Below are 18,979 nucleotides of genomic sequence, written 5' to 3'. Positions count from 1 at the left end.
TTTATTTTTTTCTTTGTGCTATGCAGCGCTGTCTTTTCCTTTCTGTATCGCAGTGACATGGTCTGTCAACAAATTACAGTACGAACAGTAAGAGCGTAAATGTGAATCTTGTCCAGTCTCTTGCAATCAATCTCCCACATATGCTAAGGTGTAACTCACAATTTACAATAGTTGTCATCAAAACTTTAGCAACAGTTTACATCAGAATCAGTTCTCAGATCAGTATATATATATATTATATATAAACTGTCCTGAAAAAAAAAAAAAAAAAATACACACACACACTCTTCTCTTCTAATTGCACTACATGTTAAATCTCTTCTAAGGAACACCTTCTAATTCAGAACATCCCTCCACTGTTATATTGACGACTAAGCAAATTTGTCTTATTCGTACACACTGACACAAGGACTTGTCATTCTGATGCCACTGACATGTTCATTGACACAGATATTTACTTTTGAAAGATGAACTAAGGATTTTGAGCAAGTAACTGCCCTTTGCAGGTAATCCATGGCGTTCTGCTATTTGTACGAATTGTTTTGAGAAATGAACTTACTGTTTCGCAAATGTCGAGGATGATTCGAGACATGTACCAAAGCAACTGAGAAAAACTGTAAGGAAATACATCATCTTGTCAAAATAAAAAATTAAAAACACCTGACAAGTTTTTTTAAAACATGATACACCTTTAATAAAGGATGCACATAAAGCTACACAAATGTCTACATTCCCCTTTGACTACAGCAGTTTACTTTATATTGCACTTTAACGAGATTATTGTGTGCTTTTACTGTTACAGGTAAAAGAATACAAACACACACTAAGGCAAACAGACAGTTTTAACATGGACACTGCTCACCATCAGGTACTCATCGTGGTCACATTTAAAAGGACAAAAACAAGAACTCTGAGCTCGCTCCTTCCTTATACACACATGAAGTGCATCGATAACTTCAGCAGCAGAATCAGACGTCTGATAACTTGTGCTTTGCAAAGTGCAGGAATACAGTCGAAATGAAAACATGAGCCGGTATCAAACACGGCAACTGGACAGTCTGAATAGTTTTTTTTTTTTTTTTGGGGGGGGGGGGGGGGAATTTGATTAGGATATTAAATTTAAATTAATATCACTTTTCAGATTTAATAAATATCACTTGCATCCCCTTACTGTGTTTGGCAAGGGACAAGAGCATGTGTGGTACACAGGATGTAGTTTGACATAAAGAGCAGCACACACTGACATTCCAACACACACACAAAGGATTTCTGTAGCTGCCATTAGAGACATACACTGGTTTGTTATGTTGACTCAGAGAACTCAGAGAAGTGTGTCAGTGGGGGTTTCAGCTCAGGAAACAGAAGGGCAGCAGCAATAAAAAGAAAATAATAAATAAATAAACATGAACACCCACATGGAATAACTGATTCCACTACTCGCGTTCATCTGTGCAGTCATCGCTGCGCATTGATATGTGGTTTGTTGATTAGTAAGTTTGAGGAGATGCACAGCAGTGATATTTTCAGTTATCTTGGTTTCAATAATAAAATGTTACCACATGAAAAGAAACAAACAATAAAACATTCACAACTGTACAATCAGAACGTCTAACATTACGAAAGGTTGAGTCAAACGAACACAAAATGAGACTTCCAGAGACTATTTGTGCTGTCTATAACTTAAGCCCTTGAACACTTTCAACTGAATTATGATTATTGTTCAAATGAGAAGTGTTGGAAATGTAGCTGTTCAGGAGAAGACTGTATATTTCACAGATCGTTTGGAGATAATATACCAATCAATTCATCATAAAATTCAAACAGGAACTTATTCAAACGTCAAAATGTGTTGGTCAAATACTGACAAATGGTCATTCAAAAGCTTGTATCAGTATCAATAAAGTGTCTCAACATTAAGATCCTTCAGACTTTGCAAAGAAAAGAAATTTCAAGTCAAAAACTGCCCATTAATGAAGGTGTGCCTGTCAATTAGACATATCTTACCCAAAATATATACGGTTTAGTTGCTTTTCATCTCATTCCCTCAAAACAGACACAGACAGACACACACACAGAGTAGCTTACATAACGTTCACACCTTGTGTTGACGCAGTGGTCGGCAGAAAGAGCACATGGAATAAAATCTTCACAGTCACAGGTCAGATGGTTAGCGTTGTGTGGTGTTCTGTGGAATTATAATCGGTGTACAAGCGATGCCAGCGAAGGATTCTGGGAAGTGCAAATCCCTCTCCCACTCATCTGTCTCTGTGTTGTACACCTGCACAATGCTCGTGACATTGTTCAGGTGCCAGTTGTAGCCCCCGACAATGTAGATCTTCCTGTCCAGTAAACAGCAGCCTGCCTCAGACTGCCCTGCTCTCATGGGACTGACGGTGGTCCACTGGTCGTTCTCTGGAATGTAATACTCAACCGCCAGCACGTCGAAACAACGGTCCACGTGATCCATGCGACCGCCCAGAGCATAAACTCGGTCCCTGGTGCTGATCATGGCATGCAACACTCTGGGTTCATTCATGGGAGCTCTGAAGTCCCATTGGTCTGACGCTGGGTCGTAGCAGTGGAGAGTTTTCTTGTCATCCAACGAGACGCCATAACCCCCTGAGATATACAGCTTCTCTCCACAGGGAGTCCCCGCGTGACCCCAAATCCTGCGTTTTAGCGGTTCCACATAAGTCCACTCGTTCTTCTTTGGGCAGTAACACTCTACAGATGACAGACTGCCAGATCGATTACGCCCTCCAGTGGCATATAGCTGTCCATGCAGTACGTTGAGCTGAAACTGGATACGAGCCTCCTGCATGGGTTGGATGCGCAGCCACTGGCTCAGATGCGGGTCGTAGCGATAGCAGCTGTCTACTGCCCCCTCGCCGCTGCGGTACTGCAAGTGCTGTCCACCAACAACATACACAAAATTATCAAGTACGGCCACACAAGCGTGGCTGCACCCCGCCTCCATCTCTGTCAGCTCTTTGAACTGGCGGGAGGCAATGTCAGGGAGATGGTACACCTTGGTGCTCACCGTGCGGTCGTTGTCAGTGTAGGGCGTCCCGCCAAAGGTGATGAGTGACATGACGTCGGAACGTATGGCCGTCCGCGAAGACTGCATCTCATGCTGTCGGAAGGGAAGAATCTGGTAGTTGAAGGCCTCGAGGAGGTACTGGCGGCACAGCACGTCTTCTACCATGATGTCCACTGTCTGAACGCTGTCCACCAGCTCTGAGGAGCGCATGAGTGGGAAGCGCACATGGCACAGGACACTGCTCGCTTTAGCCCGGCGAGACTCGTCGTACTGCAGCCACCTGATGGCAGCGTGGAAGAGGTCAATCTCGTTACAGTTCTTCAGTTTGTTGCTCTGCAGGAAGAAGATGAGGCGCTCCATGGGGATGTGCAGAAAGTCCTCCTCCTCTGCAATTTGGAGGAAGTGACGGAAGGTGAAGGCATCCACCGACTCTTTGAGGGAAGACAGGCTGAAGGTGGTGGCCATCTGGCCGATGTGCAGGCAGGTCTCTACGCTCATCGCTGACTTGAGGAACTCCTCGCAGAGCTCCACAACTGGAACCATCTGGAGAAACACAGCTGCCCCAAGGACATCCTGAATACAGTCCAAATCTAAAGTGACCTCTGCACTGTAGGCAAAGTCAATGATATGTTTCAGGCCGCGGGCAGACAAGCCCTTAAGCTCAATGGTATCTTGATTTGACTCCCTCATGCCACCGGTAAACATTGCTCTGTAACACAAGAACAAGCCAGTAAATTACAAAAACTAAAAAAAAAAAACCCCTATAATTTAATGAGAAAAGTGTGGAAATTTTTATTTCACCCATTTGTACATCATTTAATTTATGTTTGATAATTTATGACATTAAAACTTTCCATTCGGCAACACATTTTTATACAGAGCACACACTCTGTAAATATACATTCAATAAAGTATAATAGCTTAGAACAAAGAAAAAATGAAAGAAAACAAGTGTGTGCATCATTTTGCATGCATCATTTTGCATCTCATTGATCCCTCCTTTACCTTCCTCTCCCAACTGAACTGCAGCTCTAACAGTGAAAAGTGCTCGGGTTGAGAGCATCGGCTAAGTGCTTCCAATTTAAAATGTAAATGTACAGTGAAACGACTGACCTGAAGTAATCACTACAGGCGGCCAGCACAGCTCTGTGGACCTGGAAGCGCTCCTCATTGATGGCCAGCACTACGTCAAGTAGTTGGCCCTGAGCTCGCAAGACCGACAGGCCCTGGAGGAGGGTGGTGCTGTGGGTTGGGGCTGAGAATGTGCAGCGCAGGGTACTATTCTTGTTAGCCATACTGGAAAGAAAAAGAAAGGCCTTGTGACAAACTGTGAATCAAGAGAGTATTGTTTTTTTGTCCAATAAAATTCTCTTATTTTTTTTCCAGAGTTAAAATTCCCCAATGAATTTGAAGACTGTTTTTTTTTTTTAATATAATACATATAATGTATATCGCTAGACACTGTAATATTCTGACCAAGCAAGCTGAAAAGCTCAAGGATATTAAAATGTGATATCAGGTTTGGTATTTACTGAGGGTGTAACACACAGCAAGACTGTGTTGGAAATTTGATCTGCTACATTGAGGGGAGAGGGTGAGAAGAAAATAATAAAAGATAAAAACGTTACCAAGACTTAAGGTAGGAACTTAACCTGATAGTACTGAGGTCTTCCTGATGTCACTTTCCATGACCAGGCAGAGATTAGATCATGAAATACATCATTAAATTAATGGACGAAAGCACTGAAGCATTTTCCAACACACTCATAATTCTTCCTGTTCAACTCTGCGGTCATTAAAGATGCTTTCCGTACGTGCTGTATGTGTAACGTATGTGCTGATCTTGTATATCTAGCCACTGAGGCCATCTACGTCAGATGTTTCTTTCTCCTCACCTTAATTGTTCATTTTATTGCAACATGAGCAAAAAGTGTTTTTCTCATTAAAATCAAAATGGGACTTAAACACTAAATTTTGGAAAAGAAAACACTTGAGGGTGATTTTTAAGAAGCTGATTGAAATCTGCATGTATGTTATCCAATCAGTGTCAAAAATAATGTCTGCAGTGAATCAGAAAAAATAACTCCTGTCTTGTAATTGCATAAGGTAACGGCCTGCAGATAAAACGATATCTTAGTGATTATCGTGTTTCCGAAAGTGGTTATTATATCTTAGGAGTAGATATTTGCATGTTGAAAACAGCAGGTGTTCCTGAAGGGAGCGAGTTCTGGTCCCTGTGCTGCAGAGTGAGCCTCTTACAGTACAGGAGTGTTGCATTATGGGCTGTTTGTAGCCTTACGGTTGCTAAGCTAGTGAGTTTCTTCAGCCTTATAAAAAAAGGCTTTTATGAAGGCGAGATTAACCTACATGTGATTACAGCTGAGACATGTCTACTGTGGAAAGAACAGTTTCATGCTCTGCATTTATGTTAAAAATGACTTATCAGCTCATGTAATGTTGATTTGTCCACTCTCAAATATCGGTATTGGTACCAGCCTGAAAAACCCAGTATCGGTCGGCTATATGTCAGTCAAGGTGCGGCATCTGATTTCATTCAAAATATGGCAGAAGTGGGGAAAAAAGCACTCTGGCCGACCATTTCACTTTACTGTGTTTGTTCACAATGTGCAGCTTTGCTTTTCGTAGTTGTCTGCAGCTAACTTTGAGTGTGTTTTGCTGGTTTACTGCTGCAGTTAAAGCGAGCTAATCATAGCAGTGACATTATTAACGAGGGCTGCGTTAATGCATCAACACTGTCAAAAAGTACTGAAAGTACAGCCATTCAAATGAGACAAATGCTTTACCAAATATTTAACATCCGTGTTAAAGTTCACTTCCTACAACAGTAGACAAAGTTAGGCGAGCTTACTCCTCTGTGCGGACAATACTGACATCCTCACTTTATTTACACGGCTGAATCATCGATATAAACCACCGGCAGTGTGGAAGCCTGGAGGCCCGCGCAGCTCCTCGGTGTTTCTTGAAATTAAGCCGCGACGTTGGGACGCTCCAGCTCGCTCGAACCGGGCTGCAGTCCCGGAGCCGGGGAGGTGTCCTACAAGCTAACACCACTCCAGCACCGTGGCCACACCGCATCCTCACCCAGCCCCACTCACCTGCTCTGTGGATGTTTCGAAGCGAAATCCCCGCCATCCGACTCCGCCATCTTCTAGCACAGAGCAACACGCATATGGCATCTTCATGAATGTTAGCAGGATATCAACGGCACGAAGGGCCTGTTCATGTTAAAAGACGACGGAAATAGCCTGTCATTCAGGCACAGACAGCCGACAGCCGTCTGTCTGAAGTCCGCTGTTAGAGACGATGATGACCTCTGGCTGTTTCCTCCACCTCCTCCCTCTGCATTGACACCTTCTGTCCACTTGGGGGCGCCACTGTTACATGTCTACAGGTGGACTGGTTTCTATGGGCCTACAGACGTTGAACGGTGGGTCCCCAACCACAGCACACCACTGTAAGTAAAAGTACTACATCCTACCTCTTCCTGGAGTAATAGTACGTCTTATCAAAAAATGTTTCCAAAATAAAAAAAATTATGTTTTTGAAAAATCGCCCACAATAGATTTAAATAAATTATATGTATGATTGAAATTAGTGTTTTATTATTACATATTATTGGAGTATCATTAATGTTACATTAATGTGTAGCATTTTACTGTTGTAGAGGAATCAGAGGGACCTGCTGCTGCTTGAACTGATCAAGTCAGGGGTGCTGCGTGCAGAGCAGTTCCTGCAGGAGATCTTGGAGGCGGCGGCTTACGTTGCTGCAGGCATGCCTCAGAAATGACTCTGCCTCGCTGAGCTCTGTGCTGCACAAGGGAAACGTCTCCACGGTAGAGCTCCACAATAACATCAAGACAAATGTGCCTCTTGGACCAGCTGGCTTGCCACTGGCTCACACTCACCTGCACACCTGCAGCACAGGACAACACAGTGAGGCATATATGCTGCTGGATATTCAAAGGTTTTTGTCAATGATCTGCCATAAATGTAAGATACTTCTCTTCCTCTCCACTGCTCCTCTTCTCCATGTGATCAGTGATTTGGAATGAAACTTGTAGAAAGGGGAAATGGGAAAAGAATGAGGATGTAGAACAGGGGAGGAGCTGTGGGCGTTCCAGGAGCACGACATGAGCTGGAAGTGTGTTTGTTATTAGCTATTACAGTTTCAAGTAGTTTTATGTCCTCTTGCCAGCTTATGACAGATTACAAACATTCACATGCACAGTCGCGCCAAATTTGAGATTGTCTGAAATCAATTTCAGCATGTAAACCTGGATCATACGTGCTGTCCTAAACTTCTCCTTAATCCTGTCTGTGTGTTTGTCAGTCTAGAAATTAAACAAACTGATATTTACTCAAAATAAATATATATAAAAAAAAAATCACTATGTATGCGACCAAAGACAGATGTGTGTCAACCATGTCTGTTACACATCATGACGGTTATGATAGCAATATAGTTGTACCGCTGAACATTTCACAACTTGGATTTAAAATCCCTTTTGGTTAATGGTACATTGTTACTGACTGACTTGTGTTTTTTTTTTCTTTTTAAGGCTTTGGAAAAGAGGAGGAGGAGGACTTCTACTGAATACAAATGACATAAATCAACATATAGAACTGCATCAGGAACACTGCTGCATCTTATCAAGATATATGTTTGATATGAACTCTACATCAAATGAGACTAATTAAACGGCTACGATCCTGCAAAACACATTGAGAATCAACATTTGACTCTGTAACTGTGCAACATGACAGTGCACAAAGCAAGGTCCATAAAGACAAGGATGAGAGAGTTTGGTGTGGATGAATTTGACTGGCCTGCACAGAGTCCTGACCTCAACCCAACAGAACACCTTTGGGATGAAGTAGAGCGGAGACTGAGAGCCAGGCCTTCTTGTCCAACATCAGTGTGTGACCTCACAAATGCGCTTCTGGAAGAATGGTCAAAAATTCCCATAAACACACTCTTAAACCTTGTGGAAAACCTTCCCAGAAGAGTTGAAGCTGTTATAGCTGCAAAAGGTGGACCGAAGTCAAATTAAACCCTATGGATTAAGAATGGGATGTCACATTAAGTTCATATGTGAGTCAAGACAGGTGAGCCAATACTTTTGTCAATATAGTGTGTATACTGCTTTCTTCTTATTCCCCTCCTGCACCAAACCTCTTGGCTGACCCCCCTCTTTTACCGTGACGGTGAACACAAACACTGACGTAGGAGTCTGTGCTCTGTCTGCTGTAGTTTGCAAAATTTCCTTCAGTTTCTCTTTGACAAGCAGCCTGAAGAGAACAAAAACAGTTAAAGGGAAATGAACTTAAAAAAAAAAACAGACTTCAAAGCGTGGTGCTTTCAGGATGGCTGTTGTGTCTGTCTGCCGATGTGTCAAGTGTAACCTCACCCCGCCCCTGACACTTCTGCTGCAGGTCATGAAACCTGAGGCAAGTGAAACTTCTCTGACATTTACGAGAAAGACAACTGAGTTACATGATGGTAGGTAGATTACATGGACTCTCACATGCTGAAGAATGATCCTTCCACACTTTCCACTGCACCTCATGGAAACTTGGCCTTCACCGCATCGATATATTGTTGTGCTTGTGCTCCTTACAACAATCAGCAGAGGTAAATCAACCTGTTTTTACTTCACTTAAGTGACCTCATGGTGGCTTTTGCTTTATTCCTGCTTCTGTCTGATCACATCAAGACACGGTGAAGAATCTTCATCAGACATGTGAAAGTGAGAATTCCTTGGCAGTATAAGTCAAACATCCACTACAAGACACTGGTTAGCTTATCAGCATTATGTGGTTTCCGCTAGCAGTTGGTATCCGCTCTGCGCTGCTTTGTGCAGCCCTGTTGAAACGCCAGCCTTCATAGTTTTCTCAGCACGGTGGGGCCGAGGGGTTTGGTGACAAGTTTTATATGCTGTTTTAAAAATGAATCTATTAAGTCGTTTTGCTGTATTTGATTTGTTGCTAAAGCTCTGTTCTTTCAATTATTATTATTATTATTATTTTAATTTCTGGAACAACTCAGTAAACGAAATGTTAAAATCAATATGTTTTGATCATTTTGAAATGTGCTTCTTCTCAGGGTTGACATGTGAGGCTCCTTCCAGTCCTCAGTGCTTCAGAAGAAGAGCGGACGAGTCTGTTTACCTGTGTGAATGGAGCATGAACACGACTGAGAGCGATGTGATGTTTGACCTTTACTTTAAGTGAGTATTGTTCAGTGTTTGAGCTTTCAAATCTGCTCAACCAAGAACTTTCTTTTATTTTTTTGCTTTTCTCTCAGTATGGTATGACTCTGCATTGCTGAGACTTTGACACAGTCTGCGAGTATGTGTGGAACAAGATGATTTTACGGGAAAACATTTTGTGAAATGAAATTAGTTATATGAGATTGATACAACTCGCATGTCTCGATCAGGCAATCTTAAAGCAACCTAATCAACCAATGTGGAAATCTGCATGCAAAGAGGCTAACATGTGCCTTCAGTCAAGTGTTGAGAGCATGTGAGATGTTCTCAGTTTCTGCTGTTTTCACTGCACTTAAAGCTCTACATATTCGTCTGTAGTAAAACAAAATTTGGGAGCATTAAGAAGACCTGGTCTCTGTTCAACGAGGAACAGCTTATCAGATATCGTCCAGTTGACATTTGGGTGGAAGCTCACGCAGGAAACTCCAGCTGCACGTCAACCAGGAGGTCTGTTGTGCTTGGGCAGACAGGTAACGCACACTCATTTCACCCAACAAGCAAACAAGTTAACGATGACAGTGACAGCTGGTTTAACGAATGTAAAAACATACTCAAAATGCTTTGCTTTTGCTCAACAGTTAAGTATGAAGCACCACAAAATATTTCCATGTCCTGGTTGAAAAACAACCTGACGTTGAGCTGGAAAGCAGCAGAGAAACATCCAGCTTCGGCCGAGGTCCGCCTCCGACGACATGAACGCCCCACAGAATCATGGAATGTGAGGCAGAGCTTGTTACCAATGTTAATGCACCTGAAGCTGTTTTCCTTCTGTAATGACCATATTTGACCTTTTATCTGTATTACTGTTACAGAGAACAAGACATACTGCCAACGAGACCTTTATGTGTGAGTAGCCTTGTGTTTTCTGTCTTTGGAATTCAAGTCTTTTGAATGAAAAGTTCACTCAGTTTCATTTTCTGTTTGTCGTATTTCTTTTGTGCTACTTGTTTATGCCAACCATGTTCCAAAGAGCACAATAAAGCAGCTGGTTGGTATAATCTTTTGTAAATGTTACAACAAAATATAGCATTTGCTGGGGACTGTTTTCAGTGGTGGCTGGTGAATATTAATGGCAGCAGGACAGTGAACGTCTCAAAATGAGCTTTTGATTTGAGTGCTCCAGTTTATGGTCATGATGGAAAAGTGTGGCTCACTGGTTTTAAGAGCCACACAAGAGCTGAATTCAGTGTTAGCGTTGGTGTTGACAATAGGAAAAACGTGATTTTTAAATAGCCATAGTAAATAGCCATCATAATCAACTATGAAATGTCAAATTTCTTAAATGTCTCTCTTTCGTCCTTGAATCTGAACAGACCAGGTGATTGTTGAGAATCTGTTGAAGGACACAGCTTACCAGGTTCAAATCAGACATCGGTCCAATCAGGTCCTGAACCCACTGTGGAGCGACTGGTCTCCAGTTGTGATTGTTCCTGCAGGTGAAGTCATAGATTTCATGGTGTGTTGGCAAACACTTTGGACTTTAAAAATCCATTGTTCTGACTGAAACAATTTGTGTCCAAATCTTAATATAATCAGGCACAGAAATGTAAATGTTTAGTTGTTTTAAAGCTGCTCTAGGCCTAACGTAAAAGTCCCATTCATTTACAAACCTGAAGAGTCAGTGCTGCATAGAAGAGTACCAAATCCCCACTGACTGATATCTGTACCCAATTCAACCCCCTCTAAACTGTGGTTTCAGGTATGATTAATGACCTGAAATGATTTGTGCACACTGTGTACCATAATCCCAAACTCAAATATGAAATGTAGCACCGTACACTATCATCATTATTAATATTCGTTGGGTTTTAATTCTGAAAAATGTTTCCAGGCTTTTGGAGATTGTAAACTGTGAACATATGCAGCTTTACTAAAGATCTATTTCACATTTGTTTTGTTGTAAAAGTGAAACAAAGAGTCTTAAACTAGGTTGAAAATAACATAGTCAACAATAGTCTTCTTGCTAATATCTTGTGTTTTTACTGCAGAGCTGGAGCAAAACCCTCATGTCACCATGACAGAAACACTTGTAAATAGAACTCGAAAGGTGACGCTAACGTGGAAGGTAAGTGAAGAGAAAACAGCACCAAAACGGTCACACTTGCAGTGTGCAGTTGTTACTTTTCACCAACACATACTGACTTTGTCCCATATTGTGCAATAATGTACTATGCTGAACACAAATGATACAGAAATGAGTGTGAGAGTGTTTTATGTTCACAATGTGCCCAATGAAACTTTTTATACAACAGACAAAAATATGATAATTATATAAGAAATACATCACAAAATCTGATGGAACTGGACCTTTAATGTCCACTTTGCACTACAACACACAAATTTTAGCTACAGGTTTGTTGAACAGGCACATCATAGATAAAGACAATATTTGAAAAGTTCAAGAAAGTATGAAAAAAAAGATAATCCAACAATCTGACACATATTAATATGTAATGTTTTTAAACTGAACGTCATGACCAGATGATCAGTGATTTATGATCTGCTTTGAACAGAGAGGAGTAAAAGGTTTGAGGCGTGTGATTCTGTTTTCATCTATTATTTTCACCTACTTATTATGATCAGTTGTTCTAGATAAAATCATATAAATGCCTTCTTTTCCAAACACTGTAGTCGTATGTGACAGTTTATCACAGCAGAAATAATTACCACTATTTGTACAGGGCTGCTGTTAGTACATGGACTGCTACTTCTACAAATAACAATAAGGAGGATAATTAAATAGATGAAAATCTTCAAAATCAGGCAGCCTCACCACTGTTACACACCACGTTTTTAACAATTTGTTTAATCTTAAATTGCAATCATAAAATCTGTATTACAGCAAGCATATCGCTAAAACCTGCAGGTGGAGTTTGAGTAACATGTAATACTGTATGTAATACTGTATTTTCTATTATTTTTAAGTATGCCCAATTATGCAACTAGCTTGAAAATAATGCACTTTGATTCAAGATAACTGTATGTGAAATGTTGAATTGCACTGGAAGCAGCATGCACACCTTTTCAGCTTCTCCAAATTTAACAGAAAATCTAAAGCATTTAAAAGCATTTTTACCTGCACATTGATCAACGCCAATAGCTCAAGTGACTTTGACATGTTAGTGTTTCCGTCTTTGACTTTCCTTTTCGTTGATTTACCTACATTGCCCCCGGGCTCGTTCAGTTGGTTCAGATTGCTGTGTTTGTCTGAACTGAGCTCTCCTCTGCTCCTCAGCCGATGCCTCATGCAGCAGCAGTCACAGAGGTGATGTACAGCCTGAGGGACACACAGTCTTCTCTTGGATGTCCCTGTCAGAGCAGGACACATCACGTCAAATCACATAAACACACTACCTATGTCTCGTACTCTGCTGTCAACATCTCTGTTATTGCCATAAACGCAGCAGGACCTTCTCCTCCAGCAATCATACCAGTCCCGGCCCAACCTGCTGCAGATTTAGAAAGTATGTGTGTGTGTGTGTGTGTGTGTGTGTGTGTGTGCTTCAGTGTGTTGCATATCATGTATAATCATCCTTAAACAGACCTTACAAGCTGCTGTTTCTTTTCTCCTCCGACAGTTTGTACCACAACGTTACTGGATGGAAAATTAAATAAGATGACTTGCCTTGAGTTGTACGAGCTTCAAGATGAAGATTTGAGGCCAAAAAATGTCATCACTTTGACAGCGAGGAAGAAAAAAGCAGAAAGGGAGCAAATAAGAAAGAGTAAGTTGTACTGAAAGTGCTTTTAACCACACAGCTTCATCTCTTCTGCTCTACAGAGGGAACATATAGTGTTAATATAGCACCAAATTTAACTGATGGTGCAAAACATTATTTTCACTCTCATTCATTCACCAGCATTGCAACAACAACGAAATGGGTCACATTATAGGTCAAATGCAGTGGAAATTCAACCAAACACATCCGTTAGTCTCCAGCATCAGTTGTTTGAACTGACTCATATTCAACCTGTTTTCTGTGTACGGCAAAAGTATAAACCAGTTTGGTTCTCTTTCTGTTTCTGTTGCAGCCGTCAAGGATTATGTTCGCTACCTTTACTTTGAACACAGATGTGATGGTAGGAAACCGCAGACCGTTAAAATGTGCCTCTTTTATCAAAAAGAGGGTGGTAAGTGTCTTTAAATTGGAATTCAGTACACTGAGACACACAGCGTCACATTCAACTTAGGCTGCTAGCAGAACGTGCTGCCAAGTGAAGCACCAAAGGACATTATTTATGTCATACATATGGAAGACGTAACTTATGATCGAGGTTTGATTTGTTCGTTTTCAGCACAGAAATCAAGCAGATATTTCTTGACCCATCCAACCACCTGAACCGCCTCCCTCAGTGGTCCTTGTGGCTCCAAATAATGTCATATTATTCCTTCCTTTACTCTCAACAGAGAAGAGTCATACTTACCAGAGCTGCTGCAGAGCTTTGACACTCAGCTTGAACGTGAACATTATGTCATCATTAGGCAAAAACTACAGCAATAATCTCAATAATGTATATATTTTTTTGGAGTGTGTGCATGTAGAAGATGCCCCTTTTTACTGCAGAAACCCCCCTTTCCTTTTCCAATTCTGTGACATAATTCAGGTTTTGACCGATAAGGAGCTCCTCCTGTTAGCTGTGCTAGCTGTGTAGCTCCGTGGGTGGCTGGTCTGTCGCTCCACCACTTTGGTCCAGATTGAACTCAACAACTGTCACATAGATTGCCCTGAAATGTTGTGCAGACGTTCATGGACAAAATGTTCATGTACATTTTTCATTTTTTCTTCAGTTCCACGCAGAGCACCTCAGGACTTCAGCTCTTTTAGTGAAACACACAATTCTGTTCACCTGTCTTGGAAAGCGATTCCCCCTGCAGACCAGCAAGGTTTCCTCAGTCACTACAGCCTCTGCAGCGTGAAAATCAGCTCGCAGGATGAGCCCAAAGGTGTGAAGTCACTTTTTCACTCGTTTGTAGCTTTTTGCAAAATCCAACCAAGAACATATTTCCTCATCTCATTTCCTCAGAGTGCCGGAACATTTCAGCCTCACTGGTGAAACACCTTCTGGGAAACTTGAATCCAGGAACGAAATACAACATCAGCTTGGCTGGAGTGACACGAGTGGGAGAAGGACCTAAAGCCACAGTGCCGATCCACACGCCGCCGGAGACGCATGTGAACGGTATCAGACGCACAGAATCAAGTGTCATCTTGAAACAGCTGTTTGTAAAGTTAAATACCAGTCAGCAGAGCAGTTTTTCCACACGTACTATAAGCAGGTGCTAACAAATTTCACCCTGTCCCCGTTTTTTTTTTTTTTTTTACCTGAAATTAGTGCTATGGAGTTTCAGCTTGCTGCTTTTGTTCTTTTTCATCACAACATCGTGCACCTGTATCCTGAAGAGGTAGGTACATTTTGAAATAAATGTATTTTTAGAAACTCAACAAAATACAGTATGCACGAGGAGTACAAGCTCTGTCCCATCTGAATCACAGTGACACTAATGACAGTGCGTGCAATCTTTCAATCAGCTGTTCGTCTTGGATGGCTCTTTTTTTTTTTTAACAGTTTCTGTTCTAACACTTAGAATCAAAAACAAGATCTTCCCTCCTGTGCCGACACCTGTTATTCCAGATTTCACCTGTAATGGGAGTCAGGTAAGAGGCTTTACCAGCGTCAGCCTTTAAAGACGCGTGGCTTCTTTTTGTAGCTCTTTCTGAAACCCTTAGTCATTTATACAGTGTGGAAAATCACTGTTAAGTCTCAAATGCTAATGACTTCACTCTTTTCACACTGTTGTGCACCGCAAAACGTTTTTGTCCACAGCGGTGGGAATTTTTTTTCGACTTCAACCACAGCTTGTTAGTTAGTTCGAGCACAAAACAGTGTAGAGAGCATAAAAAAAGTTTTTGAAAAAGTAGGTAAAATATAAAACTTCAAGTGGAATCTAATAATGAAACAGCACTATCTTAGCTTTAAGATTTTACTTACAGCGAGAATAAAGAGTTAGTACAAGAAATACTGAAACATGCCACATTTCATCATATTGAACACCTGCAGGAGTACATGCATGCAAACAATAGTGTTAATAGGGATTAAAACTATTGTTCGCTCAGTAAAATTAGCAATTTCTAACAATCCATTCTAGATTATTATCTAATCTATCTATGTCGTATAGAAATCATATTTTATTCCAAATTCAATCAGGTGGCTCAACATTATGATATCCAGTCCAGAGACCACACGAGGTTGACAGTCTTGTTAATTTGAGAAAATTGTCCAAATATCTCACAGTGATTATAGAAATGATTTGTTCACGTTTGAAGGATAGTTTACCTTTAACGGCAGAAAAATGGTAGAAATATGAGAAACGATCAGCAGCATCCTGAGTTTCGTGGTGGCAATGAGGAAGCAGTTGCATGTGTGTGTTTTTATGTGTGAGTTTGTGTCAGGTGTGTGGAGGAATTAAAAGACAGACAAAGGGAGGCAGCTTGGAAGGAAAGTAGATGAAACTGAGGAAAGTCCCAATTGAGTCCGTTGAAAGATTATGTGGGAGAACCACAAACCTTTAATCTGACCAAAAGCAGAACACAGTAAAGAGTGTATACAGTAAATGTTGTGATGCAAATAGTGAACCATTATGTGAAAAACATGTAACTACCTCTTTGGTTGTCACATGGCTGCGTAAATAAGTAAATGTAAAAAAGTCTTAAGAGGGTGGTCGCAGCATGGTGTGGGCGCTTGAGTCGCCTCTCAAGGTCCACATCAACTGCCAGTCTCTTGCAGAGGTCGCTGTTCCTGCAGTTAGGAGGTCCTAAAGTTTGAAATCATGAATCTGACATCCCTCTGCTTATCTGACTTACAACAGAAGATGCTGGAGAGAAAGGAGGAGGTGCATGAGCTGACGCTGCACCAGCTACATCCAGAGGGCAAGCATGTCCCCAAGGACGCAGAGGAGACTACCATCCTCAGAGGAGAGTGGCATGATGGCACCGACGAGGATGTGGAGAATGAGAGGGGTGATTCAAGGATGTCAGGAGGAACCAGCGATGAGAGTTTGAGTCCCGGCTCTACAGAACAGGCGCTGAGGAGCTCCAGGGAAGGAGAAGTGACAGATCTGGAGCAGGTGGACAATGAGATTGCAATGCTGATATACAGGAATGGTTTGGTTTTTGATGTCAAGACAGACTCGACTTAAAATGGACTTAATTTATGGTTTTACTGCACAAAATTGCACAAACATACCAAGGGTTGACATGTTTGTTGACTTAAAGTTAGGACCAGACGAATACCTTTCCTGTTCTAGTTTTGTCTTTTTGAACATGTTGTCTTTTTCTAATGCCGGACGACAAAGAGTCTTTGAAATCATCTTTTAATGAGAAAAATATTTGTTTCATTTTCCTGCTGAATTTTGCCAGTGACATTTTTTACATGCACATGAAAGCAGGAGGATTAACCGCTGGCAGTCAAAGCACATTGTCAATAAACTGATTATAGCAAATCCTGGTCAAGGCTTTCATGAGTTTTGCTAGTTTTAGGTGCTTCCACACAAAGAAACTCTGATCACAGACAAAGTTAGAGACTTTTCATCTCGTGCCATCATCAGTTCAAACTTTCTTTTTGCGCGCTGCTTTGCATGCTAGCAAGCTAACACTCTAAGAGGAAATACTAAATTTAATAACAAGTGCTACACGATTGGAATAAATAAAAAGAGGGAATATCTTTCACTCATGACCTGAAAAGTGTCATGGTAGGTCTTCTTATTTGAAAATTATTTGAGTCACTTTTTTGTAATTTTTTTTTTATTATTTAAACATCACTAATTATTATTACATATCTTTATGTTCTAAAGATCAGATGGGGTTCAGCTTTATTAGTCTTAATAGATAGATTTTCTCTACAATAAGAAATACAGCCTCACAGACTGAAATACAACAAAATACAGTAAAATGATATAAATAATATAATACATATAAAATGGAACTATAAAGTGTTAACCTAAGATAAGAGATGTCCAAATAAAAATAAAATACCAGCTTTTCTATAAAGAGTCTGGCCCATGGTTTGGCCACAACCAAAGCAATAACCATCGCAGTGTATTTGATGGCTGAGTAGCACAACGTGAGGCTGTCAAGAGAAGAACATCTGACAGGAAGTGGTCAGACACAAAAAAAGGCCTTAAAAAAAGGTAGTGCATGCAAGGTGAAGGCCTCCATTACTCATAGCCAAAGAGGCTTCTGCGGAGTTTCGATCTACCTGGTTCAAACTAGAGCATGCTGCATCGATGACAGACTTGCAGCACTTTCCCACCAAATTGCACGCTGATTTCTCAACAGAAAAAATGACTTTGACCCTAACCCCAGATTCCAGGAACAACACACTGTTCGCTTCTCTTCTTGAAGAGAATGAAACCAGCAAGGACGTCAGTCTATTGTTTTAGATATGACACTTTCACTACATCGAGATTATAATCATTGGTCGTGACCACAGACAGCAGCCTTACACCTGATAAGGTGGTGCGAAAAATACTATGAACAGATACCACAGTGTTTTTTCTGTCTGTCTGTCGACGTAATATACTGTATGTATGTTAAAGACAGTGTGACCATTTATTTAGAGGATATATATAGACTTGAGTTTCCAGACTTTATCAACATTTAGTCGTATATCAATATTTAACTGTTAAACCTATATGGGAGATTTTAATTAGTGGTAGAATGTAAGTTAGTACATGTACTAAAGTACTGTACTTTACAAATTCGAGGGACTTGTATTTTACTTGAGTAATTCCATTTTATGCAACTTACTTCTAAGATAAATCATCGCAAGATGGTAAATATCAGTTTTTGGTTCATTTACTGTTTTATAATCCTCCTTTTCTCATTTCTCATTGTGCAATGACAACCTTCTCTGAAAGATCAAATGAAGCGTAGAGTTGATGTGTACTTTTTTTTTTGGCTATAGCTCTTTGACAGCGGCGGGCGCTGTCCTGGTCACTAGCCATGAACTCAGGCTAAAGTTTCATCAGATTCATTGTCTTCATGAATGTAGATTGACAATTCTAAAGTCCCACAGTCAGAATAACTACATATTAAAACTTTTATCTGGGTAAAAGATTAAAAACATTGTCGAACTTCTGAGCATTAAATTCTGCAATAACTGAAGAAATGGAAACAAAAGCCACTGTTGGCGACAGTGGACCGATGATTATTATTTTTCCCCTGTCAGTATTTCATTTCAGGATATTTTCAGTTCATTTGGTTTGAGGAGTTCGAGGTACGATTTTCCGTAATCAGCACAGAAAAAGAAGAAATGACATGTTGTCATATACTGTATGACTCAAAGCAAATGATGTCTGTCTTTATGCTATTAGCTGTCCAGAGGAATGGGATTCAGTCCTATCAGTAGATATACGGTAGTTTTATTAATAAAATTAGGACTTTTATTTCATTAGGACTTTATTTTAATATTTTAATAATAATTTGTCACACAAGAAGATAAGAAGCACTTTATACTTTTACATGTAAACAAGTCAAAATGACACAGTGTCTGTCCCCCTCCTTATCTGGTTTTCTCCATGAATACACTGCCATCCTTCAATGGTTTGCTCTAAGTTACATGTTGTATCACAGGTTGTCCAGCAGAGAGC

The 18,979-nt window shown here is 40.7% G+C and overlaps 2 protein-coding genes across 2 annotated transcripts; one reads left to right on the top strand and one right to left on the bottom strand.

Moving 5' to 3' along the window:
• Positions 1 to 675: 675 nt before the first annotated feature.
• Positions 676 to 6,420, bottom strand: klhl26 (kelch-like family member 26). Its single transcript, XM_070961724.1, has 3 exons — positions 6,157 to 6,420; positions 4,154 to 4,336; positions 676 to 3,749 (listed from the first exon to the last, which is right to left on the bottom strand). The coding sequence occupies exons 1-3, from the start codon at positions 6,204 to 6,206 to the stop codon at positions 2,168 to 2,170; spliced, it is 1,815 nt and encodes a 604-aa protein (XP_070817825.1). The 5' UTR covers positions 6,207 to 6,420; the 3' UTR covers positions 676 to 2,167.
• Positions 6,421 to 8,425: 2,005 nt separating this feature from the next.
• Positions 8,426 to 16,930, top strand: il12rb1 (interleukin 12 receptor subunit beta 1). The gene is made up of 15 exons (XM_070960829.1): positions 8,426 to 8,513; positions 9,165 to 9,288; positions 9,649 to 9,800; positions 9,909 to 10,048; positions 10,143 to 10,176; positions 10,644 to 10,766; positions 11,319 to 11,395; positions 12,566 to 12,794; positions 12,909 to 13,055; positions 13,363 to 13,461; positions 14,120 to 14,275; positions 14,356 to 14,511; positions 14,665 to 14,734; positions 14,918 to 14,987; positions 16,199 to 16,930. Exons 1-15 carry the CDS (start codon positions 8,426 to 8,428, stop codon positions 16,526 to 16,528), a joined length of 1,995 nt encoding a protein of 664 aa, XP_070816930.1. The 3' UTR covers positions 16,529 to 16,930.
• Positions 16,931 to 18,979: the final 2,049 nt, after the last annotated feature.

This window comes from Chaetodon trifascialis, chromosome 4 (genome assembly GCF_039877785.1).
Source record: "Chaetodon trifascialis isolate fChaTrf1 chromosome 4, fChaTrf1.hap1, whole genome shotgun sequence".
NCBI classification, from domain to species: domain Eukaryota; kingdom Metazoa; phylum Chordata; class Actinopteri; order Chaetodontiformes; family Chaetodontidae; genus Chaetodon; species Chaetodon trifascialis.
This window is presented reverse-complemented; position numbering and strand designations above follow the sequence as displayed.

What these genes read in the sequence shown, in the direction of transcription:
- klhl26 (XM_070961724.1), bottom strand. Translation starts at nt 6,206, where the DNA reads ATGGCGGAGTCGGATGGCGGGGATTTCGCTTCGAAACATCCACAGAGC. An exon ending in TCGAAACATCCACAGAGCAG is followed by an intron (nt 4,337 to 6,156) that starts GTGAGTGGGGCT and finishes TTTTCTTTCCAG; the next exon opens with TATGGCTAACAAGAATAGTA. An exon ending in GCCTGTAGTGATTACTTCAG is followed by an intron (nt 3,750 to 4,153) that starts GTCAGTCGTTTC and finishes CTTGTGTTACAG; the next exon opens with AGCAATGTTTACCGGTGGCA.
- il12rb1 (XM_070960829.1), top strand. Translation starts at nt 8,426, where the DNA reads ATGGCTGTTGTGTCTGTCTGCCGATGTGTCAAGTGTAACCTCACCCCG. An exon ending in TGCCAACGAGACCTTTATGT is followed by an intron (nt 10,177 to 10,643) that starts GTGAGTAGCCTT and finishes GAATCTGAACAG; the next exon opens with ACCAGGTGATTGTTGAGAAT. An exon ending in ACCTGCTGCAGATTTAGAAA is followed by an intron (nt 12,795 to 12,908) that starts GTATGTGTGTGT and finishes CTCCTCCGACAG; the next exon opens with TTTGTACCACAACGTTACTG.